General features: G+C 40.7%; 1 protein-coding gene, 1 non-coding gene and 1 pseudogene across 11 annotated transcripts in view; 2 read left to right on the forward strand and 1 right to left on the reverse strand.

Moving 5' to 3' along the window:
• Positions 1–26,511, reverse strand: part of SPATA9 (spermatogenesis associated 9) — a 60,239-nt gene that overhangs the window by 22,121 nt on the left and 11,607 nt on the right. For 2 of the 10 annotated variants that reach the window (XM_061424429.1, XM_061424430.1), the window contains exons 1-2: positions 4,479–4,707; positions 4,272–4,360 (exon numbers count right to left, since the gene is read on the reverse strand). In XM_061424429.1, coding sequence (XP_061280413.1) covers positions 4,272–4,360; positions 4,479–4,632 — 243 coding nt within the window. In that variant the 5' untranslated portion in view covers positions 4,633–4,707. Of the gene's footprint in view, positions 1–4,271; positions 4,361–4,449; positions 4,708–5,106; positions 5,257–6,088; positions 6,150–7,461; positions 7,989–26,511 lie in introns of those variants that run through there. The other 8 variants (XM_061424432.1, XM_061424433.1, XM_061424435.1 and 5 more) reach the window with 8 other exon arrangements.
• On the forward strand, positions 7,965–9,975 carry LOC133252164 (ATP synthase membrane subunit K, mitochondrial-like; annotated as a pseudogene).
• TRNAW-CCA (transfer RNA tryptophan (anticodon CCA)) lies at positions 10,823–10,894 on the forward strand. Its single transcript has one exon. It is a non-coding gene; the product is annotated as a tRNA-Trp (tRNA).

Here is a 26,511-nt window from a genome sequence, read left to right on the forward strand (position 1 = left end):
TTGGTCACCCTACCTTACCCATCAACTGTTCCCCCATCCCGCCCTTACACTTCACACCCCTTCTCGGCTATGTTTTCTTGTGCTTAAGATCTACTATTAACATAATATGTAGTTTATTTTCCTTGTTTATTGTTCTTATACTTGACTAGAATATAAGTTTGGGGGCGTATTATTTTAGGATGTAAGTTTTATGGCAGCAGTGTTTTATATCCGTTTGGCTCACTGATCCTTCACCAGTGCCTGGAATAGTGACTGTCAAGCAGTAGATGTTCTGTAAATATATTTATTCAAATGAATGAATGAAAAATATAACAAGTTAATGTTGAGAAACATTGGGAAAATATAGCAAATATTAAGTAAGAAACCATCTAGGAAGTTTTCAGTACACAATGTGCTCTGCAACTTTCCCAATAATGATAGTACCCCACAAAAACAAAAAACTCAGCAAGGAGAAAAATACAACTGAATTACAGAACACTCTAGCTACAGTTCTACTCTCATTATACTTAGAAACCCCTATATATACCAATACAAGCAATTTCCAGACATCACTGGTACATCCCCAGTGAAATTGTGCCCCATGGGGTTAAAAAGCCCACTCTGAAGATGTACCCCATAGCGTTAACAGAAACTGTTGACTAACAATTCCTGAGCTAGTCTTACAGAAGAGCAGGGAAGTACTTGTTTTTTTAAAAAAAGACAAGACAAAACAAAACAAAACACTCTCTGCTTCACTGATCTGCCTTCACTGATCAAGCTTGCCTTAACTGTTCCTGCAAATTGTGTACCTTCCAAGTGTCACGTGGCTTAGACAAATATATCACAAGACTTCTTTAACTGCCTCGTATAGATAACACCTCTGACATAGGGCTTGCTAGTAATGGTTGCTTCAGGAACATGGAGCTAATCTTTCCCAGTTCAAACTAGTCAAGATCACATGACCATTCAACTGGGCCTGCTTGGGTGTGCAATGGGTAACTTTTTGACATCAGGGGGCCAAAAGCTGCACCCTCAGTTCATGCTAACATCAACATTTTCTCAACAGGCATCCCATGAAGAAGCATATAACTCTGATATGCCTACAGACAGCAGACCTTAGCTCACCTTTTTCCTGCCTCCAAACACCTTCACTTGCACCTCTGACTACTCTACACTCTTCACCATATACATCCCAAGCCCCTTGCCTTTGGGGAGATGGATCTGAGATGTGTTCTGTCTCCTCACTTGGCTGTCTTATGAATAAACCCCTTCTCTGCTGCAAATTTCAGCATCTCAGCATTAGGTTTGCTGCACATTGGGCAAAGAAAATTGGTTTGGTCATACCAGCACTTTTCATACCACGTTTAAAGAAAAAAAAAAGAAGCATAGAGTTCAGAAAAACGTATCTACAGCTGTAAAAATCCAGTTTTTGCATGGATTCTAATGTGCTCTGTCTACAATCCTCAGTTTTGTAGTACATAGTTAAATGCAAGATAGTGACCAAAAAAGGGGGTTATGTAACTACTTTTCATAAGTAAATTTGATCTTACATACCATAAAAAATTTCTCTCATCCAAGTAAAGATTATTTGAACTAAAAAATTTTAATTCCCTAATTATAGCTGCATTTTTTATTTGTTCAAACTTAAAAAGTTTAGTATTTTAAAATCCTCTTATAGAAATCACTTGCAATTTGCAAGTGTAAACCTTAAAAACTTACTTTTTACTAAAAGATGTGGATACTGAAGGTTTTGGGGTCTGGGCTAGTTGGAAGGGAAGGAGTGGACAATACAAGACCTCAGAGGCCAGAACCTCAAGCCAGAATTCTAAAATTAACTTTCCCCAGCCCTGGTGGTGGGGTGGAAACAATGTCCTTAAAAATCTTTAGCTATGAAGAATTATTTAATAACCATTATTCTGGGTATATTCTTCTATAAAAATTCTACCATCACTACCATCAAATCTTTTTTTTTTTTTTTTACCCCAGGCCAGGAACATGACTTTTTCCTAAATAGGTGCCTGAAGTTTTTTTAAAAAAAAGATTTAAATACTAATCACAAAATTTAGAGATTTAAAATACAGTCCAATTACTAAAGCCCTCTAAGTAGTCTTAAAACCAGGATCATCCTTTCAGGATGTTTGGGAACTACAGACAATACTAGAAATAAAATCTGCAATATTTACAATCTGCCTTTTAACAATAACCTAGTTAGGGACAAAAGATTAGCCTTGTTTTCTGGATAATTTATTTTTGGAGAGCAAATAACTTCAGTGTGCTACAATGTCCCCTAACTACTCAGGTTTCCTGCCAGTCTCAGCAATATGTTCTTCAGAGTAAATGGTAGAAAAAGAACAATGTGCTTTGAAAATCAGAAATAAAATAATTTTAACTATGTTCATATTCTTCGTTGCAAAGATGGGGTGTGGTTCTTATAAGGAAATGGCTTCAGTGAGTTGGAAATAGGAACTTAAGAGTTCTTTGGGGATCAGAATATCAATCTATTTCACCATAAAGCGTATTTATGGCTCCAGTGATAATGAGGCTATGTAGAGGGTAGGAAGAGATGAAGGAAACTGTAAAGAAAGTTGCAGCTTTAATTAAATGAAACCCGGTTTCTCTAATGTTGGCAATGGTGGAGAAGCACAGCTTGGAAGGACAACAGGGCTTTCCAGGCTTAGGCTTCCTTGACTTTACCTTGACGTTTTCTCAATAATTACTGCCACTACTGTGCTGGCCATAACCATTTTAACTCCTAGACCAAGAAGCTCTTTCCTTAATGATCCAGAGAATGGCCAAGTCTCTCATGTTTCAAAATAATTTATACCAAGACTATGGGAATACAAATAAAAGGAAGCAATTCGTTACTAGGACTAAAATATAGAATTACAAAGTCTGATTTGCCCCCTAGAGCCTTAAGACTTATTTGACCCTACTTAGCCAACCACCATCTAGATGCCATCTTACCACTGTGCAGCCAGATACTTATACTTCAGTATCACTCCTTCCCAAAGTTAAGACCTAAGGGTGATGCCATTTATTCAAATTTACTTGACATTCTGGAAATATGGTATAACGTTTCATACTTTTTTGGCATGACAGTACTTCCATTGGAATATGTTCCCCTGTTCCTACCCACTTACCTTATCCCTTTCTTCAACTTGAAAACTCCTATTCATCCTTTGAGACCCAGTGTAAGCATCTTTCCTCCATGAAGTCTTCTCTGACTGCTGTATGTAGAGTCACTCCTTCCTCTAAATTGTATATTCCTCCTACCATATTTCATCACAATTACTTGTTTATAACTCTGTATCCATTAGGTTAAGCTCACTGACTGAAGGAATGCTGTCCTGTGTATCTCTGTCTTCCTTCTTCCAGATCCAGGCAAAGGATTTATTAAATGTCTAATGCCAGCTGTCCTAATGAATGGTTAAAGGTAGCTCTAACGCCTCTCCTTTGGAACGAAATATACAGACTTTGTGATTACCGTGTTACTCAAGAGTACTCTTTGGCTTCCTTCCTTCCTTTAGTGTTATGTCCCTCATGTTGATATTGCCAAAAGCCTGATTTCTGGATAAGCAGGTTGTTACTGCACCATATAACTTTACAACATATTCTATTCTGACTGTGGCCAAAATGACTGAAACCATTCTTCCAGTAAGAGTTGTGTACTTTTGAGTAAATTAGGTTACATGTGTCCCCTAAACAAATGTTACCTTTTCCTGACCAAATGTCTTTATGATTCTCTACCTAGCTCCTTCCATTCCCATATCTTATCTTAAACCTTTTTTGGAACAGGTGTTTAAAACATACGCATATATACTTTGTTGAAATCGATATCACTATTTTCTTGCCACATTAAAACACACACTTGTGCCATAGTTACCTCTCCCGTGATATCATTTTTATCAGTTATATTTCTTCACTTACTTAATTACCACAGATTTTAGTCAAAGTATATCTAGATATTTTTCTGATTTTTACATTAAGCAAATCTTAAATAAACTATGTTGCAACTATAGCTATGAGAATGTTCTAGATTTCCAATCTAAAGGTACAGCGATTGTCCTTAAACTTAATCCCTCTATCTGCCTCACTTCCTTGCCCCACAATCTTTCTGCTTTACATAGACTCCTTCCAATGAGTCAGAGTTGAAGTGGTGTTTTCTGAGGTGAAAGGAATGTTTTCCTAAGTTTCAAATACTGATCTCATAATCACAAATTCAGTAATTGGTATGACACTAAAAATACAATATATGTTTTACAATCCTTTTCAAAGTTATAAAATCACATTACCTGATTAGACTGTGATAATCTGAGGATAGTAGGGAATTCATCTTTAAACTCATCTATAAGGTCCATGATTACTTTCTGGATCCCCTCAACTAAGACAAAAAGAAATTAGGGGGTAAAAATATGCTTAACTAAAAATCTCCTAGACATAATTCAAAAGAACATGGAACGCTGCATCCACCTTGGGGATTTAACTCCCGGTTTCCATACCCCGATCCCCTTCACAAGAATAGTGTGCATACTTCTTCCAGAAAAGTTCTTCAACACCTGCCCACATATCCACCCAACAGGTTTGACTGGCATGTTGAGTTCCTACTTCACAGCAAGCTTGCAGGCCTGGGCACTGCCCATCCTCCTCTACCATTAGTGAGGGGTGAGGGTAGCCTTCCCACTCAGGGAAGCAAGCGAGGACAGAACCCGCAGTTCCGAATTCTTTGTTACTGCACAATGGGCCTCTAAGAACTTGCTACAGAATCCTCTGAAATCACTCTGGGCCTAAGAGGAGGAAGAGTGTGTTTGGAGCCACAAGGGGAGGAGAAATGAGATTTAAAAATGAAGCACACCAAGGAGTTCTGCAATAGGGATTGAATTTTGTCTCAATTTCTGCAGTGATACTTCAATTATTGGATCATCTGAGAACAAAGCTCCCTTTAGAAAGAATTGGCATACGCTTTAAAAGAAATGCTTCACCTTTGATGCCAAGCGAGAAAGAAACACCAGCAGTTAACTCAGAAAGAGACTTCTGCACAGGCTGTTTTCCCTTCACCCAAATGAGGATCACTAGGTCAGACCAAGGCAAAATCATGAAGTCTTTGGTTTGCCTTCTTCAAAATCACACCTTTCTGTTTTCTTCATCCTTGCCCTTTTGAGTGCTTTCCCACTTCAGACAACCATTATTTTCCCCTTGTCAAAGCTGGAAGGAACTGCATGTCGTGCAGACTTGCTTATATTCTGGGCCTCCCAAGTGGAACCAGTGGTAAAGAACCACCTGCCAATGAAGGTCGACTTAGAGAGACCTGGGTTCAATCCCTGGGTTGGGAAGATCCCCTGGAGGAGGGCATGGCAACCCACTCCTGTATTCTTGCCTGGAGAATCCCATGGACAGAGGAACCTGGCAGGCTACAGTCCACAGGGTTGCAAAGGTTATATTTTAGTGTGGATGAGCTAGTTGGTCAACTCAAATCCATTTTAATTTGAAGCCTTTATATTTAACTGTAGCTAGGTGGGTTTCTTCAGCAAGCATAAAACTGGCAGCTGGAGGTCTGTGTAAGGGAACTACCAGGAAAAGAGAAACGATCATCTTAGGATCCTTCTAGCTTGTGGTGCCTGCCACCTGGTTTCACCCAGTCCTCAGTCCTCACCTCTCTGAGAACACTCTCCATCACAGCATCACCACCTCTCTGCCTCTGAACAGCACCTGCTTCCCTCCATCAGAAAGCTGATGCTAAAGAGAACCATACCCTTACCATTTGGAACGTGAAATCTACTGCCAGAAAGAAAATATTATTAGACAGTGATGAACACATGAACTGGGAGTCTACATGAAAATGAAACCCTTTATTTGCACTATTAAGACACATGGCTATCACAGTCTACCAGAGTAACACCCGTTAGGACCTCTCTCTCTCTCGGTCGTCTGTGTTCTCCACTCCCATCAACTCCCGAATTCTTTTTTCCATCTCCCATCCTCAATGTCCAAGCTCCAAATTGTTTCACCTGGTTTTCTTTTCATCCATCTTACCCTCCTAGGCATCCTGTAAAATTTTTAAAAATCTACAGGAAAACATATCATGTTAATATTTCCCAAACTCCAAGCTTACCTGACTCTGTTGTTAGTTATGCTAATGAAATTCTTTTTGTCTTTTCTTAATGGCCTTCTCCCTGCAAAGGAAGCGATGGAAAAAGACAGGGTGATAAGTAAAAAAAAAAAAAAAAAAATCCCATCTTTCCCTACTTACATTTGTGACCATATCTGATAATATTTAATATTGGGGCTTTATTTAATCATATTTTATGCCTATATCCTTACATATATTACATTATTATAGACTAAGATGAAATAATGTCAGTGGCTATCTTTAGTTATTTGTTGTTATTTACAACTCATGATTGAGTATTCCATACTTAAAAAATTTGAATTAAAAATTTGAGGTAGCTTGCATGTAAATAGGATGTTTGTAAACTGAATTATTTGAAATGTACTAAGGGAACTTTAGTCTTTAAAAGTACAATAACTAACCCTAGATAAATCCTCCTGGAAAGTAAAGAATCATCTTTCTTTAGAGTGACTGCAAATGTTTAGCTTTTAGTCTAACAGTATCCTCTTTTTTATTGGAATATAGTTGCTTTACACTGCTGTGTCAATTTCCACTATACAACAAAGTGAATCAGCCATATGTGTGTATATATATCCCTTTTTTTGGATTTCCCTTCCATTTAGGTCACCACAGAACACCGAGTAGATTTCTCTGTGCTATACAGTGGGCTCTAATTATCTATTTTATACATAGTAGTATATATATGTCAATCTTGATCTCCCAAACCATCCCATCACCACCCCCTTCCCTCATACAATGTGTCTTTATCTCTGTGTGTCTATTTCTGCTTTGCAAATAAGATTATTTATACCATTTTCCTCGATTCCACATGTATGTGTTAATATTATGATATCTGTATGATATCTGTTTTTATCTCTCTGACTTACTTCAGTCTGTAGGACAGTCTCTCGGTCCATCCACATCTCTGTGAATGAGTGTTTCATTCCTTTTTTGGCTGAGTAATATGCCATTGTATATCTGTACCACATGTTCCTTATGGATTCATCTGTCAATGGACATTTAGGTTGCTTCCATGTCCTGGCTATTATAAACAGTGCTTCAGTAAACACTGGAATCAGGTATAGTTTTGAATTATGGTTTTCTCTGGGTATATGCAGTAGTGGGGTTTCTGGATCATATGGTAGTCCTATTTTTACTTTTTAAAGGAACTTCCATACTGTTCTCCATATTGGCTATGTCACTATCAGTTTACATCCCCACCAGTAATCATCTTTTTAACATGAAAAATAAATACCTGCTAATATCTTGTAAATACAGATTTTCAAAGATATATATACACACACACACAAAAACACACATTTTGCTTCTCCTTTAAAATGACTTAATAACTATATTCTACAATTCCAGTTGAGTACCATTAATATGAAGTAGACCTGGAAAGCCTGATGGAAGTCTTCAGATAGTTACAGTAAAATGATAGACCACACCGAGGACAGAATTAGCAACAGTGGTATTGCCATGCAGTTTAGGAACTTCTGAGGTTGGTTAGATGATAGGAAACTGGGAAGGTCAGATTTCCTGTTGTCTGTTTCCTACATCACAATATAAACTTCATGAGCTCAGGGTCTTTGGTTGGCTCAAGTTTATATTCCCAATACGTGATAATGCTTTTACAGTTTTACAAAAATATGTCCTTAATGGGGCTCCCCTGATGGCTCAGCAGGTAAAGAATCCTCCTGCAATTTGTTACTTATGTCTTGGGCAGGATGAAAATTTTAATCATTAACAAAGTCCATGTTAATGATTGAATGCATTAGGGGGAGGTGGAATCTTCCAGAGGGACTGAGGGGCAGCGGCTTACTGTGAAGGACACAGGCCGTGGAGTTTGAGCCTTTTGGAAGACTGAAATCATGGGGGTCCAGAAACTGATGCCTAGTTCCGTTTCACTGGTATCAAAAAATATTGTAACTCTTACACCCTCACAGGGAGAATGAATTGTGTGCTGGCCACATACAGAGGTATTGCTTTGACATTCTTAGACTTCAAGTGAAGGTCTAAAAAAACTCTAGCTGTAAAAGCAACATAAACAGATTGTGAACTGTACATTATGTGTTAAGTTCCCACGCTTGAAGAAGCTAATGTGAACTCATCGTGTGATACTCAATTTATATAATAAATTATGAAACTGGGAAAAAAAGTCTGTGTGTGTCTGTGTGAGTCACTCAGTTGTGTCTGACTCTTTGCAACCCCATGGAATATAATAGTCTGCAAGGCTCCTCTGCCCGTGGAATTCTCCAGGCAAGTATACTGGGGTGGGTTGCCTTTCCCTTCTCCAGGGGATCTTCCCAATCCAGGGATCAATCTTTCCAATCCAGGTCTCCTGCACTGCAGGTGGATTCCTTACCCTCTGAGCCACCAGGGAAGCCCTACCAAAGTCTTCGTAGAGTCAATTAAATGAAATGTAAATGCAAAACACTTAAGATACATCACATACAAACAATAATGTTTATTAAACACCGTGGGAAGAAAATGTGTGTTCTCCATGTACAAAGTACTACATTTTAACTGAGTTTCCCTTATAGTGGCAGAACCTAAATAATTAACTGAATTAATTCAAGATGAGCTCTATAGGGAAATAGGTACACTGAGAACGCTTGTCTTTGATTTTCCTTTACACTTTTGTTGCTAAATAGTACTGAGTAGATTAACTACAGCCTATTATTCTATATATATGAGAATAGAAAATTAAAAGTGTACAAGTTCTTGGATTTAGTACTGATGCGTAAGTGAAAACATACAATGCAGTAAAGATCGAAAGACTATATACGTAAATTTTTTCAAATATTTACTTCTAAAAAGTAATCCCCAACTAAAAATTGAAAACAAATTGGAAAAAAATTACTTTCATATCAAATTGGTTACAAGACCTACAAATGATTTGAGTGGGTTTACATTTTTAATTGAAGTATAGTTGATTTTCAATGTTTCAGTTATACTGTAAAGTGATTCATCTGTATGTGTGTGTGTATGCAAGTTATTTTTTCAGATTATTTTCCATTATAGGCTATTACAAGATATTGAATATAGCTCCTTGTACTATATAGTAAGACCCTTGTTTTTATTTATTGGGTTCACCAAAAAGTTCATACCAGTACAGAAAAACCTGAATGAAATTTCTGACAAGCCCAATGTTTTATATATAGTAGTGTGTATTTGTTAATCCTAAATTCCTAATTTATCCCTTCCCTTCCTTTCCCCTTTGGTAACCATAAGTTTGCTTTTTATGTCTGTGAGTTTATTCCTGTTTTATAAATAAGTTCATTTGTATTCATATCATATTTTAAGATTCCACATATGTGTTATCACATGATATGTGTCTTATTCTGTCTGATTTACTCCACTGAGTATGATGGTCTCTAGGTCCCTCCATGTTATCTCAAATGGCATCATTTCATTCTTTTTGAGGGCTGAGTAATATCCCCCCCACCTTTTTTTTTTGCTTGTGGAAAGACTTTTCATATTGGAGTAGGCTGCCATTCCCTTCTCCAAGGGATCTTTCCAACCCAGGGATTGAACCTGAATCTCTTGCATCTCTTGCACTGCAGATAGATTCTTTATCGTCTGAGCCACCAGGGAAGCCCTTTTCATATATTATACTCTGATAAAGAACTTAAATGGAATTATGTGTAAATTAATATAAAATGATACCTTTATACCTCTGGTATTGACAGGTTTGAACTTGTACTCAAAGTGAAAGAAAGTGAAAGTGAAGTTACTCAGTCATGTCTGACTCTTTGTGACCCGATGGACTGTAGCCCACCAGGCTCCTCCATCCATGGGATTTTCCAGGCAAAAATACTGGAGTGGGTTGCCATTTTCTTCTCCAGAAGATCTTCCCAACCCAGGGATTGAACCCAGGTCTCCCTCATTGTAGGCAGACGCTTTACCATCTGAGCCACCAGGGAAGTACCTTAAGGAACAACCATAATCCTTGGAATGATTGCATTAATGATTTCTTGTCCTTAGTCCATTGGAAGCTTTTTGATTATAGGAACTCATAGGGCTCATTTTTGTTTTACTGAAATCCCATTTAGTTATAAATTAGTTGTAGATAATCAGTTGCTTCAAATAAACTGAAAATATATATCTGACTTTTGGGAAACTTCATAGGTTTCTTTATCAATCATGTAGGTGATTATATATGGATACATTAAAAAAATAAGAGATTTTTTTCACTTCAACTTGAAATATTATCCCTGTATATTGCATGAATGAGAGATTTTCCCATACTTCCATCAGAGTAATATACTTGCTTTAATTCTTAAGCATGAGTGAACATGATACAAAAATTTGTGCTGACTTACTTGTGAAGAATGCATTTAAAGCTATTTTAAATGTGTTTCAATTTGTGAGACTTTACTTATTAAGAAATTGGTTATTATACTTAACGTTCTAATCTGGTGGTAAAGGTATTCTTAAGAATTTGCAAGTAGTTTAGATTTTCAAAACTGAATGAGCGAGAACACTGTATAACCATCCTGCTGCTCCTTTAGTGCAATACAGTAAAACTATGAAATTAAAAAAAAAAATCAAAGAACAAAGTAAAACACCATGATGTTAAACTGAATCGACAAGATCATCATAAACTCATGATTTTTTTTTTTTAAACTCATGATTTTTAAAAATACCTTTTTTCTAGCAGTACAGTTAGAAACACTGTCCCCCACCCCCTACCCCAGTAGAAAACGGCACATCTAAGACCCAGACTCTGGGGCTTCCCTGGTGGCTCAGGGGTTAAAGCGTCTGCCTCCAACGCGGGAGACCCGGGTTCGATCCCTGGGTAGGGAATATCCGCTGGCGAAGGAAATGGTAACCCACTCCAGTATTCTTGCCTGGAGAATCCCATGGATGGAGAAGCCTGGTAGGCTACAGTCCATAGGGTCCCAAAGAGTCGGACACGACTGAGTGACTTCACCTTCACCTTCACCACTCGGATTCTAGGCTTTAAAGTACCCCACCCTCCTACTAGGAACCAGGACTCTTTGAAGAAATAGCTGATAGAAGTCTGCATCAGCAGAAATACAAGATGAAGCAGGGAGGTCTCAGGCCAGAAAGGAAGAAAGCTTTTTGAAGATTAATGGGGCCCTATCGCAAAGAGTGGGGCATGACTGAGCGACTGAACTGAACTGAACTGATGAGGAGGATAACAATAAACTGTGGAAAATTCTTCAAGAGATGGGAATACCAGACCACCTGACCTGCCTCTTGAGAAATCTGTGTGCAAGTCAGAAAGCAACAGTTAGAACTGGACATGGAACAACAGACTGGTTCCAAATAGGAAAAGGAGTACCTCAAAGCTGTATATTGTCACCCAAACGCTGGACTGGAAGAAGCACAAGCTGGAATCAAGATTGCCGGGAGAAATCTCAATAACCTCAGATATGAAGATGACACCACCCTTATGGCAGAAAGTGAAGAGGAACTCAAAAGCCTCTTGATGAAAGTGAAAGAGGAGAGTGAAAAAGTTGGCTTAAAGCTCAACATTCAGAAAACAAAGATCATGGCATCTGGTCCCATCACTTCATGGCAAATAGACGGGGAAACAGTGGAAATAGTGGCTGACTTTATTTTTCTGGGCTCCAAAATCACTGCAGATGGTGAGTGCAGCCATGAAATTAAAAGACACTTACTCCTTGGAAGGAAAGTTATGACCAACCTAGATAGCATATTGAAAAGCAGAGACATTACTTTGCCAACAAAGGTCCATATAGTCAAGGCTATGGTTTTTCCAGTAGTTATGTATCAATGTGAGAGCTGGACTCTAAAGAAAGCTGAGCGCCAAAGAATTGATGCTTTTGAACTGTGGTGTTGGAGAAGACTCTTGAGAGTCCCTTGGACTGCAAGGAGATCCAACCAGTCCATCCTAAAGGAAATAAGTCCTGAATCTTCATTGGAAGGACCGATGTTGAAGCTGAAACTCCAATACTTTGGCCACGCGATGAAAAGAGCTAACTCATTTGAAAAGACCCTGATGCTGGGAAAGATTGAGGGCTGGAGGAGAAGGGGATGACAGAGGATGAGATGGTTGGATGGCATCACTGACTCAATGGACATGAGTTTGGGTAAACTCCAGGAGTTGGTGGTAGACAGGGAGGCCTGGCATGCTGCAGTCCATGGGGTCGCAAAGAGTTGGACACACAAGAGTCAGTTCAGTCGGACTGAACTGAACTGAACTGATGAGGAGGACACAGAAGCCAGCTTGAAGGAACGACAAAGGCCGCTGTCATCATTATTTGGGCTTTACAAGGGAGGACTCAGGCCATGTGAATGCTCAGTGCTGCACTAATTGTAATATCAAGAAATCGTGAACCACCCAAACATCCACTCTTCAACTACAAAATTAATAAATCATAACAGCTCCATTATGGTTACTCTACAGCAGTAAACCTGAATGAATTATAGCTACATGCAACATCATGAATGAATGAATCGCAGTAATGCAGTAATTTTGAATGGGAAAAGCAAGATACAGAAAAAAAAGTCAAGCATGATTCCACTTATATGAAGTTCAAAACCACTCAAAACTAAGCAATGTATTAGGCATACACATACGTGTGGTAAAACTATAGAGAAAAAACCAAGGGAAGCATAAACGTAAAATTCAGGATGGTGCTTACAACCTCTGAGGAAGGAAGAGATGGGATTGGACAAAGGCATACAAGGATTCCGAAGGTAATGGCAGTGTATATTTTCTAAAACTTATGTGTCAGGTGTCAAAGTATTACAATCTTTATCTCTTGCAGCAATTTATAAATGTATCTTCTCAATATTTAATAAAAACAATGAAAGGAAATAACCCGATGAACAAACTGCTGTAACAACTTTGGTAAAAAATTATCACTAAGGTTATTCCAGTAATAATGGTAAAGGTATGTCCTTCAGTCATTAAACAACTATTATGTGATAGCGTAGTGAATAAAATAGATGAAAACAGTTGCTCGACTGGAACTCACATCCCATGGAACAGAATCAAACAATTTGCTATCTTCTATGGACCAAAAAGCCATTTCTTTCATTAGCAACTTGCTCAGATTTTGAAGTGAATGTTTCACAACTGTATTCTATATAACACTTGAAAAAAGGAACTACATATAAGATAAAATATTCTTCTGATTGAAAAGATCTTATTTTAGCCTGAGAAAAGTTATGATATAAATTTATGTTTTAGACTTAAATCTTTTCTTACAGCTCCCTCATCAAATCTGTAGACATAATTGCAAATAAGAGTTTTTGAGCAGCTACGTATCTTCTGATAGACATCTTCACCTTGGAAATAGGCAACCTAAAATTGCAACCTTTCAAGAAAAGCAATATGAAACACATGTAAGTGTCCATAGTCCACATATTTTTACGGCCTTTGGTTAGATTCTCAGATTCATCTACTTCATGTTGTAGTGTCTGCCAGGCATGACTAGAACCAGATTTTGTATTTTGGTCCCTTCCCCTGTAGTCACAGAATGTACAGCTTAATTGCCTAGATGCTTAAGGAGATCTCCCTGGTCAAAATCATATTCAAACAAGATAAAAAATTAAAAATTGGTCATCCCATGTAATTCTACATAGGTATAAAAAAGAAAACTGTCCTGAGCTAAAAATTAAAACACTAAAGAATGCATTCCACTCTTTCTTTGGCACAACACATCTACAGCAAGTTGATGACATTTCTTTAGAGCTGAGTCCAGACAAGATATAATTCACCATGTGCAAATTTATCTAAATTTGCCACAAGACAACACTGGTGTTCAGTCAGCACCAACAAATCCTCATAAGTATATCTAAGGTAACTTGTATAAAAATAATTCTTACAAGTTAAAATATAATAAATTGCCTATAGTCCTAAACAATGAAGACTATAGATAATACTTATAATAACAATGCCCTTTATTTTAAAATGAAGTCCCCTCGACCAATGACTTCAACTGCATCTGCCCAGTTTGTAGTTGGTGGCTTCCCTCATAGCTCAGTTGGTAAAGAATCTGCCTGCAATGCAGGAGACCTGGGTTTGATTCCTGGATCAGGAGGATCTGCTGAAGAAAGGATAGGCTACCCACTCCTATATTCTTGGCCTTTCCTTGTGGCTCAGCTGGGAAAAAAATCTGCCTGCAATTCGGGAGACCTGGGTTCGATCCCTGGGTCAGGAAGATCCCCTGGAGAAGGAAATGGCAACCCACTCCAGTATTCTTGCCTGGAGAATCCCATGGACAGAGGAGCCTGGTGGGCTACAGCCCATGGGGTCACAAGAGACAGACACGACTTAGTGACTAAACCATCACCATCAGTTTGCAGTTAGTACTCAATTTTCACACAAAGAAGTTGATAAAACCCCAAATTAAACATATCTAAAATGCATTATCTAGGCAGTTAAAAGATTGGAAAAGCAAGCTTTGTTTTTCTTTTAAAGGATGTAGTAAAGCCAGATTATTTCTTCAGATTCTATTTAAAGATAGAAAACAGAGGGATTTTGTGGGCCATACATAAGTTCTACTATGTCTACCTGTGCATGTGTACTCAACTGCTCAGCTGTGTCAGACTCTTTGCAACCCCATATAATATAGCCTGCCAGGTTTCTCTGTCCATGGAATTTTTCAGGCAAGAACACTGGAGTGGGTGGCCATTTCCTACTCCAGGGAATCTTGCCAAGCCAAAATTGAACCTGCATCTCTTACATCTCCTGCATTAGCAGGCGGATTCTTTATCTCTGTACCAGCTTGATGAATCAAGCTCTGAGGAATTTATAAAGTATCCCCACTGAGGAAGTGGCAGGGCAAAGACTCTTGTCTAGATTCTGTTTTCGAAATTTTGAATTCTCTTCAACATACTGCCTCTCTTAGTTGGAGTGAGTGACTTTCAAGAGCAGAAAGAAAAAGAAGACAATAACAATATGAGGAATACTCTAAGATGGTCTAAGAAATTTAGAAAAAGATTCATATATCGGAAATTCTATTATGGACAGCTTTCACCTTTTCAATCAAAATCTGAGTGCCCACTGTATACCAGGGACCTGGGACACAAACATGAACAAGAAAAGTCCCTGTCGTGGGGGATAAAAAACAGTTTCAAAGACAATTACAATTAAATATTATAAAAGCAGTAACACAAAGCCTCTATGCAAGCATGAGAAAGGGTGTCACCTCTGGGAGGCCAAAGTCTGAAAAGCTTTTGTTTGGTAAACACGTCAGACACTGTGCAAGAAACTGGGGGCAGTGGTAAGTAAACAGGTGGGATTGCCGCTCTCATAGAGCTTGTATTACAGTAGGAGAAGGCACAGCAAATGAACGGGGTCATCCCGTGCAGTGATAATTATACTATGCTGTACTATAACAAGGAGACTGGGCCACCACTTTATGGAATGTCAAGGAAGCACACGTGTGAGAAGAAAAAAACAACTAAGTCAAGGGCATACGCCCCTTCATATAGTTATTGCTTCATCTCTGAGGCAAAATCAGTAAGTTGTTTTTTTTATTTAACTCAGCACCTTTATTCTGTAGGGCTTCCCTGATAGCTCAGTTGGTAAAGAGTCTGCCTGTAATGCAGGAGACCCCAGTTCGATCCCTGGGTTGGGAAGATCCCCTGCAGAAGGGAAGGCTACCCACTCCAGTGTTCTGGCCTGGAGAATTCCATGGACCGTACAGTCCATTGGGTCGCAAAGAGTCGGACACAACTGAGCCACTTTTTCACGTTCACCTTTATTCTGCTTAGAGCTACCTTCAGGCTCATGGTGTAATTCTCCATAACTCACACTGTCTTGGTTCAATTTTCATCCTTGCCCAGTATGAAGAGGAAAGATCCCTTTCTCTCTCCATCATCAACAGGACTGCTCTCGGGGATTTGTGGCTCCTGTGCCCACTGCGCTGAGTGCTGGCCTCACCTGGACCAGCTCTCCTGGAAGGGCAGGCTACACATGGGGCTGCGGGGCTCTGGGTGGCCCTCGACCACCTGCAGGTCAGGTGCCCGGTGGAGGCCGCCCACCTGCCCGGCATGCAGACACTACCGCAGCAGCCCTTTGGAGCCCTCACTGTCCTCCTGGCTGCAGCCGTCATTTCCACCACAGCCCGGCTGCAAAGGGGCACCCCAATACCTGCCTGCGCCCCCTTCCACGTCTGTGATGGGAGACCTGTGGGCTGGTTTCTGCAGCACGTGCTGCGACATGTGATGTCCACGTGTCGGAGCGAAGCCAGGCCTGGGATGAGGAAACCTGGGACAGAGTACAGTCGCCAGCTTCCAGGAGGTTCGAGAACCCCTGGAGTTGGGAGGTGCAGTCCTCAGGGCCTGTGCAAAGGTAGCCTGCCCAGAGCCGGATATGGCACAGGCAGCTAGCAGAGGTTGTCTTGGCCTCTCCTCCAAGACCTTGCTGCTGCTTCTAAGTCGCTTCAGTCGTGTCCGACTCTGTGCGACCCCATAGACAGCAGCCCACCAGGCTCCCCTATCTCTGGGATTCTCTAGGCAAGAACAATGGAGTGGGTTGCCATTTCCTTCTCCAATGCATGAAAGTGAAAAGTGAAAGCAACCCCATGGACTGCAGCCTACCAGGCTCCTCCGTCCATGGGATTTTCCAGGCAAGAGTACTGGAGTGGGTTGCCATTGCCTTCTCCAAGACCTTATTCCTCCCCAACTTTGCATGCCCTTGGGGGCTGAGTGCCATCCCAGAGGACTGCTCTTCTGCCTAAAATCCCAGACACTCAGGCCCAGGTGTTTGGACCTGACGGTGGAGAAGAGCAAATGGAGGTGAATGTGCCTGACTTCATTTGTGATGAAAACTGCAGGCCCAAGGGATAGGGGTCCTGCCAGACATCATTTTGAAGAAAAGGGACGATGGTTTTTAGGGAGAAAGCCTAGCAACAGTATCAGAAGAAAGATTTAATCCCCAAAGCTAACACCTTTTCAAATTTTGTCAACTCAGTAACCTTTAGTTTTCAGACGTTTCTTCACCCTCAATCCATTCCCCCACCTAAAGTATCGAGTTTTTTTGTTAAATCACACCAATAATAATTTTGGAAAAATCATAAAAAATAATGTGGTAACGTGATGTGATGTGAATATGGGAATCCTAAGATTAAAAGTCAAGGGACCCTGGGATATTAGTGTCAGGCCTGATCTGACCACCTGTAGGAACTACCATCACTTAATCCCTCAGCTTAAATTTATTAGTCAGTAAAGTGAAGGAGTTGAAATAGAGATTTTCAAAACTTTATGTTTGACCTTAGCAACTGTCCTACATTATCACTGATAGTCATTACATATTTTGGTAACTGTAATTGTCCCAGGATCAAAGCCAAAAATTAGGGCACTTAGCACAGGGAGATCAGGTGTGCTGCAGTCTATGGGTCATAAAGAGTAGGACATGACTGAGCAACTGAACTGACTGAGGCTTCCCTGTCCTTCACTATCTCCCAGAGTTTGCTCGAACTCATGTACATTGAGTCGGTGATGCCACCCAACCATCTCATCCTCTGTTGTCCCCTTCTCCTGCCTTCAATCTTTCCCAGCATCAGGGTCTTTTCTAGTGAGTCAGTTCTTGGTGTCAAGTGGCCAAAGTATTGGAGCTTCAGCTTCAGCATCAGTCCTTCCAACAAATAATCAGGACTGATTTCCTTTAGGATGGACTGGTTGGATCCCCTTGCAGTCCAAGAGACTCTCACGAGTCTTCTCCAACACCACACTTCAAAAGTATCAGTTCTCTGGCGCTCAGCCTTCTTTATAGTCCAGCTCTCACATCCATACATGACTACTGGAAAAACCAAAGCTTTGACTATATGGACCTTTGTCGGTAAAGTAATGTCTCTACTTTTTAATATGCTGTCTAGGTTTGTCGTAACTTTTCTTCCAAGGAGCAAGTATCTTTTAATTTCATGGCTTTAGTCACCATCTGCAGTGATTCTGGAGCCCAAGAAAATAAAGTCTGTCACTGTTTCTATTGTTTCCCCATCTATTTGCCATGAAGTGATGGGACCAGATGCCACGATCTTAGGTTTTTGAATGTTGAGTTTTAAGCCAGCTTTTTCAATCTCCTCTTTTACCTTCATCAAGAGGCTCTTTAGTTCTTCTTTGCTTTCTGCATAAGGGTGGTGTTATCTGATTACCCTCCATAATATTGGTGAGCCTCATCCAATGAATCGAAGGCCTTAAGAGAACAAACACTGATTTCCCCTAAGAAGGAAGTCTGCCAGCAAACGGCCTTTAGACTTGATATACGCTCTCCCCTAGGTCTGTAGTCTACTGGCCTAACCTGAAGGTTTTGTTTTTATCAAGCCTCCACAACTACGTGGTCCAATTCCTTAAAATAAATCTCTCTCTTTTATATACATATAGTATTTTTTATATGCATACACACACACTTACATATCCTGTTGTTTCTATTTCTCTGGCTAACCCCAGGGACTGAAACGAGCCCAGTGAGCCCTTGGAGAGATGCTGTAGGAGAAGCCAGGGAAGGGATTATATCCTTTCTCATTCTGCTCCCTTTGATCTTCCCATTGACTAAATGCAACTAAAAGGCAGAAAGGAAAAGGAGCCTATGAATATAGTTTACACAAGCTAGGTTTCCAGCATACAGAGCAAGGTGGAGGTAAGAGATGAGCAGGCCTCGGGCAAAGAGTTAAACTCATTAAAAACAAAAAAAGCTTAGAAATCATTACCATAAAATTCAGAAAAGTGGTCACCTTCTGAAGGATGAGAAGGTAAAAGGATCCAGAAGGGATACATGGGTTGGGGGTATTTCCTTATTAGAATGTTGACTAAATGATTGTTTGTCTTATAGTTATCCATTAACTATATACATCTATGTTTTGTACTTTTTATAGATTTCATAATTTAAAAGTTTAAGGAAGAAAACAATATTTAACCATAAGAACTTTTATAATACATGAATTCTAACAGTCACAATCATTTTCCAGGTAAGCAAGTTTGTAGCACCTAAAATGAGTCTCTTTAAAACACTAGAAAGTTTATTATAGACAGTATACAAGTCCTGACAAGTTAGAGAACTAAGTATCTCAGAACTCAAAACTTTTTTAAAAAAAGTTGCTTCCAGCCAGAGGGGGAAGAAAGAATAGTACCTGGAGATTTGGACATGTTTATTAACAAATGCTGAGAGTAAAGAATAGTAGAGAGGTAAACGGTGAAGACAGAAGAAAAGGGACACAGACAGAGCAGTCCCTCCGCTGTCAAAAGGGGAAGCCCATACACCACCACCAAAGCAACGAGCCTTGAGTAAGATAAAGGATATTTACTGTACTGGGACTAAAGGAAAAAGAAAAGGATGTATGTGGCTGCATGTAAAATTGTCAGTTTAGCAGTGGGAAGCTGAGACAGTTCCCCACCTGACGCTTCCTTTTTCTCCCTGATGAAGAGGTGGTGGACAGTGAGAAGGCTTGGACCACTTTGGAAAACAACAGCATCAACTACGTTTGCCAGGCAGTACCAAATGCCTGATTGAAGAATGGAGACCATGAATTTGTAGCACCATTAATCTGCAGAGTTTTGTGGTTTTCTACAGTAAAATTTAGCCACCCAGGGACAGCAACAGGAGAAAGAGAGAGAAGTGGGAGTTTGGTTTCTCTTGGATCTCAGAGAACAGAAATTCTTTAGGAGGATGGAGAAGTAATGGTCTGGTTCTCCTCCTCCACTCAGATTGGAATTCCACAAGGTAAACTGAAAACTTTCTGTACAAAGCAAAGTATGGGCTAACCTAGATGATCAGGATAAGGTACAGCTGGGCCCGCAACAAGGATATCAGGGAACAGGGCATGGTGGGTTAAACTGGCTATAAAGTTTTTAAGAAGAATTTGCCAGAGAAATGCCCTTCTATTGAGTAGTGGGTGGTGATGGGGTCCAGACTGGCTCTGGAAGACTCCAAGTTTTTAGGTCACTCCTTGATATGAGAATCTAGAAGTACAAAATACAGGTGCATTATACACAGTTGTTTGCATACCTGTTCAGCAGGTTATCAAGTTCCTTTTAAGTACTGGTTAAGAAGCATACTTAGAAGGTGGCTGTGAATATGGTGCCTTTGAGAATTCCATGATTCTCAAGAGCTGACTCATTGGAAAAGACCTTGATGCTGGGAAAGATTGAAAGTAGGAGGAAAGGAGGGGGACAGAGGATGAGATGGTTAGATGGCATCACGGACTCAGTGGACATGAAGTTGGGCAAACTCTGAGATGGTGAGGGACAGGGCAGCCTGGTGTGCTGCACCCATGGGGGCACAGAGTCGGACACGACTGAACAACAACAAAATTGTGAATGGCTACTGGATAATCTTCACAGCTAATCCCATCATGCAGACAGCTATCAGCCCTTTGGGCTTCCCTGGTGGCTCAAAAAGTAAAGAATCTGCCTATAATGCAGGAGACCTGAAATCAACTCCTGGGTCGGGAAGATCCCCTGGAGGAGGGCATGGCAACCCACTCCAGAATTCTTGCCTGGAGAATCCTATGGACAGAGGAGCCTGGCAGGCCTACAGTCTATGGGGTCGCAAAGAGTCGGACATGACTGAGCGACTAACAGTTTTACTTTCAAAGGGCTGAAACCTGTCAAAATCAGAAGATAGAACTTTAGAAAACCGATCAAGGCATACATTCACTTACTGCAGTTTGCTCTGGAAAATAATGTCTCCATACACAATTTAATGCTGCCATAATTCTAATTAAATTGTAAACACCTTGGTATCAAAAGGTCCTGTACCTTAGGTGCTTTATAGATGTCTGTTGAACTGAGAAGGTAATGAAGGGCTTCCCATGTAGACTTACCTAAAGGGAAAAGAAAATGCTGGCCACATATCCTAGATTTCCAGGCCCATTGATAGTTAACCTTGTGACTATAAATGAATAAATAGTTTACACACTGGCCTCTTGTGCATTGGGTTAGCACAACGTTCAACCCTTACGTATGATCAACTCTGGACACCCTAACAAAATAAAGCTTCAGGGCTTGCAAAAACCAAGGAATGAGCCCTGGAAAATGTGACTCAACTGAGGCAATGTCATCCTGAGGCCAGCTTGAGCAACTCAGCTGGCCTCTCCCTGTGACATTTCTAGCATGGTGGTTTAGAACAGTGACTCTATTTAAATCAATCTGTCCTCCTACAATAAAAAAAATCTTTGAGATCATGGTGGAGTCGTTAGCAAAACATTGTTGTAATCATCATTAATGCAAGAGGACTGGGTAATTTATTAGAAATCACAGTGAATTAATAAAAAGCACTGGCAGAAAATGCCTCCTAATTCTAGAGTCCAGCCTGGGGAGTTACAAATTGTGTACAGTTTGTGACTGTTCCTGTGTAGCAACCTACTAACAGACTGTTCCATTTCAAGGCTACAGCTAGTGAGTACTAACACATGTGTAACGAAACAAAACAAACTCTGCTTTTGTGTCTGTTTTGTATTTTTTATATTATGCTATACTTCACTGCTTCTTGCATTATGCCAGGGTTGCACATTTCTGAGTGTCTCATTCTTTTTGTTCATAGAGCCATCGACCTTTCTCACAATTCTGAAGAGTTCGACATAATGACCCATAAAAACAAGATCTTTCCCAATGTGGGAAACATTCCAGTTACAAATACTGATTATTCTTCTGTTTCTGTTGACCCACAAAAATATAGTTTCTTAACTAATCAGTTCAAAAAAAAATGTTGCTTTCTAGATTTCACTAGAGTTTTCTTGCCCCTCAGAATTTCATAAATTCTCTTTAAGATTTCATAAATTCTCTTTAAGTCATAATGTAAACAAGGCTTATCCTTTCATTTTAGCTGGTGCCAAGTAATTTAACTATTACCTTTATATTAAATCAACAACGATATACTATGGTTTAAGGAGAACGTTTGAGAAGACAAAAAAAAAAAAAAAAATCCTGGGCTTATGGTGGGCAACTTATGCCATTACCTGGGTGGCAGGTTAGGCATTGGGAATATTAGGGCTTTACTCTACTTCTCATTCGGAGAAGGCAATGGCACCCCACTCCAGTACTCTTGCCTGGAAAATCCATGGACGGAGGAGCCTGGTAGGCTGCAGTCCATGGGGTCGCTAGGAGTCGGACATGACTGAGCAACTTCACTTTCACTTTTCACTTTCATGCATTGGAGAAGGAAATGGCAACCCACCCCAGTGTTCTTGCCTGGAGAATCCCAGGACAGGGGAGCCTGGTGGGCTGCCATCTCTGGGGTCGCACAGAGTTGGACACGACTGAAGCGACTTAGCAGCAGCAGCAGCAGCAGCAGCAGCAGCAGCAGCTACCTCTCATTTCGGGGATATTCAGTGGAAAATTTGAGAGGCTCTGCTTGCCACTGGGATTAATCCAGAACTGACTTTGCTTTTGCTTCCCCTGTTTATCACTTCACGGAGGAAGGTTTGAATGCCATTTAATGTAGATTGAATTGCCTGGTCTCACTCTAGCCTTAACTGGTACGGAGCTTGTAACACTAGAACATCTTGACGAAGCACGTGAGACAAGCCCCTGCATTAGCAGAAACTGTGTTTGCCCTGTAGGAGTAGGAACCTATTGGTTGAAAAGGGGGTTGGATCTGGCTACGGCGGGGATGGGGTGGGGGAGAAACTGGAAGCACAGCTGGAGAGATGATAATAATCACACAAGTCCAGATGTTTTAATTTAAAGGTTAGAGGAGACAATATCCATCAATAATAATTCTCCAGTCCCAGATTTAGACTTTTTAAATTGAAGGGGCTCTAAAAAAGGAGTGTGGAGAGCAATGCTAGTAAAAATGTGTCCACAGGGATCTCTGGAAAAAGTGACAGAAGCAGGAATCAAAGGAAGAGAATATAACATCCTTCAGATAAGTTGAATGATCTGTTATAATGCCAAAAGGACTATTCCCCAAGAATACAAGTTGCTGACTTAATGGTATCAGTAGGGCTTGCCTCAGGAAAAATATCACTAAGAAAATTTCAATTGTTGTTTACTGTAAAAAGTGTCTAATTGCAGACAGGGTCACAGACACAAAAGTGGAAAGTATAAAGCAAGTTTCTAAAAAAAATAAGGATCAGCAGTACTGCATGAGGGCAGAAGTCATGTTAAGCAACTTGTGATAGCTGTTGAATGAAATAGGAGAATGTGCATGTGAAAGCATGCTTGTGAAATGTTCCCATTAGGACGATGCCTAGTGGATGGCCTAGGCAGGGATGCATGCACTTGAACAGATGAAATAAAAGGAGTACAAGAGACGAGGAAGACTTAGGGATTTACCACTGGAAACTGCATAACTTCTATTACAGTTAAAACTGGAGACAGATGATAGGAATATTGAAAACAATCTATTTTTTAATATATTTCAGTTCTGCAAAAAGGGCTAGCAACAAAATATTACACCATTCAAATTTAATATCCTATATTTCTGTAGGTCTACACATGGAAAACTTCACAAGATATTATGCATAAATAAATCACACAATCAATATGCTTGATTATGATATTTACATATATTTTTTTCCCCAAGGCCAAATAGCAGAGCAGGCATCAGTTCAGTTCAGCTGCTCAGTCATTTCCGACTCTTTGCGACCCCATGAATTGCAGCACGCCAGGCCTCCCTGTCCATCACCAACTCCGAAGTTCACTCAGACTCACGTCCATCAAGTCAGTGACACCATCCAGCCATCTCATCCTCTGTCGTCCCCTTCTCCTCCTGCCCCCAATCCCTCCCAGCATCAGGGTCTTTTCCAATGAGTCAACTCTTCGCATGAGGTGGCCAAAGTACTGGAGTTTCAGCTTTAGCATCATTCCTTCCAAAGAAATCCCAGGGCTGATCTCCTTCAGAATGGACTGGTTGGATCTCCTTGCAGTCCAAGGGACTTTCAAGAGTCTTCTCCAACACCACAGTTCAAAAGCATCAATTCTTCAGCACTCAGCCTTCTTCACAGTCCAACTCTCACATCCATACACGACCACAGGAAAAACCATAGCCTTGACTAGACGGACCTTTGTTGGCAAAGTAATGTCTCTGCTTTTCAATATGCCATCTAGGTTGGTCATAACTTTCCTTCCAAGGAGTAAGCGTCTTTTAATTTTATGGCTGCAGTCACCATCTGCAGTGATTTTGGAGCCCCAAAAAATAAAGTCTGATGCTGTTTCCACATCTATTTCCCATGAAGTGATGGGACCAGATGCCATGATCTTTGTTTTCTGAATGTTGAGCTTTAAGCCAACTTTTTTGCTCTCCACTTTCACTTTCATCAAGAGGCTTTTTAGTTCCTCTTCACTTACTGCCATAAGGGTGGTGTCATCTGCATAGCTGAGGTTATTGATATTTCTCCCGGCAATCTTGATTCCAGCTTGTGCTTCCTCCAGCCCAGTGTTTCTCATGATATACTCTGCATATAAGTTAAATAAGCAGGGTGACAACATACAGCCTTGACGTACTCCTTTTCCTATTTGGAACCAGTCTGTTGTTCCATGTCCAGTTCTAACTGTTGCTTCCTGACCTGCATACAGATTTCTCAAGAGGCAGGTCAGGTGGTCTGGTATTCCCATGTCTTTCAGAATTTTCCACAGTTTATTGTGATCCACACAGTCAAAGACTTTGGCATAGTCAATAAAGCCCCGAGGCCAGGGGCGGCAACCTGGGAGGAGCAACCCCACGCCTGAGGCCAGGGGCGGCGGCTGGGAGGAGCAACCCCACATCCAAGGAGTGGTGGCTGCGGGGGCACAGGAGGGCCTAGAGGAGCTATCCCATGTTGAAGGTCAGGAAAGGGCGGTGGTGAGGAGATACCCCTCGTCCAAGGTAAGGAGCAGCGGCTGCGCTTTGCTGGAGCATCCGTGAAGAGATACCCCACGCCCAAGGTAAGAGAAACCCAAGTAAGACAGTAGGTGTTGCAAGAGGGCATCAGAGGGCAGACACACTGAAACCATACTCACAGAAAACTAGTCAATCCAATCACACTAGGACCACAGCCTTGTCTAACTCAATGACTCTAAAGAAAGCTGAGCACCAAAGAATTGATGTTTTTGAACTGTGGTGTTGGAGAAGGCTCTTGAGAGTCCCTTGGACTGCAAAGAGATCAAACCAGTCAAACCTAAAAGAAATCAGTCCTGAATGTTCCTTGGAAGGACTGATGTTGAAGCTGAAACTCCAATACTTTGGCCACCTGATGTGAAGAACTGACTCACTAGAAAACACCCTGATGCTGGGAAAGACTGAAGGCAGGATGAGAAGGGGACAACAGATGATGAGATGGTTGGACAGCATGATCAACTCAATGGACATGAGTCTGAGCAAGCTCCAGGAGTTGGTGATGGACAGTGAAGCCTGGCGTGCTGCAGTCCCTGGGGTCGCAAAGAGTTGGACATGACTGAGCGACTAGTCAATCTAGTCACACTAGGACCACAGCCTTGTCTAACTCAATGAAACTAAGCCATGCCCGTGGGGCAACCCAAGACGGGCGGGTCATGGTGGAGAAATATGACAGAATGTGGTCCACTGGAGAAGGGAATGGCAAACCACTTCAGTATTCTTGCCTTGAGAACCCCATGAACAGTATGAAAAGGCAAAACGATAGGATACTGAAAGAGGAACTCCCGAGGTCAGTAGGTGCCCAATATGCTACTGGAGATGAGTGGAGAAATAACTCCAGAAAGAATGAAGGGATGGAGTCAAAGCAAAAACAATACCCAGCTGTGGATGTGACTGGTGATAGAAGCAAGGTCCGATGCTGTAAAAAGCAATATTGCATAGGAACCTGGAATGTCAGGTCCATGAATCAAGGCAAATTGGAAGTGGTCAAACAAGAGATGGCAAGAGTGAATGTCGACGTTCTAGGAATCAGCAAACTGAAATGGACTGGAATGGGTGAATTTAACTCAGATGACCATTATATCTACTACCGGGGACACGAATCCCTCAGAAGAAATGGAGTAGCCATCATGGTCAACAAAAGAGTCCGTAATGCAGTACTTGGATGCAATCTCAAAAACGACAGAATGATCTCTGTTCGTTTCCAAGGCAAATCATTCAATATCACAGTAATCCAAGTCTATGCCCCAACCAGTAATGCTGAAGAAGCTGAAGAGCAGGCATAGTAAAAGCCAAAAACCCAGGTTTCTTTGAAGTTCAAACCTTTGAAAAGGGCTGGTAAGAGAGAGGCTATCCTGATTCCAAGAAATATATGTTCTGGCATTTTAAAAGCAACATTTTAACTGAAAACAGAACAATTGTTTGAAAAACATGATTGGGGACAATAACACAGATGAACAGATATGTTCAAACAAACACAAAAATGAACATCTTAGACCTTTTCTGAAAGAGCTTACAGTAGTTGGCTTTTGTATATACATGGTACGGATTCTCACTTCAGCTTCTCCAAACAGAATGAATGATATTGCAGCCTTGTAGTTTACAAGAGATCCAAAAATTTAGAAGAAAACTGCTGACTGTTTCTCTGAGAAGAGTTATCCAGATA

Source organism: Bos javanicus, chromosome 7 (genome assembly GCF_032452875.1).
Source record: "Bos javanicus breed banteng chromosome 7, ARS-OSU_banteng_1.0, whole genome shotgun sequence".
NCBI lineage: Eukaryota > Metazoa > Chordata > Mammalia > Artiodactyla > Bovidae > Bos > Bos javanicus.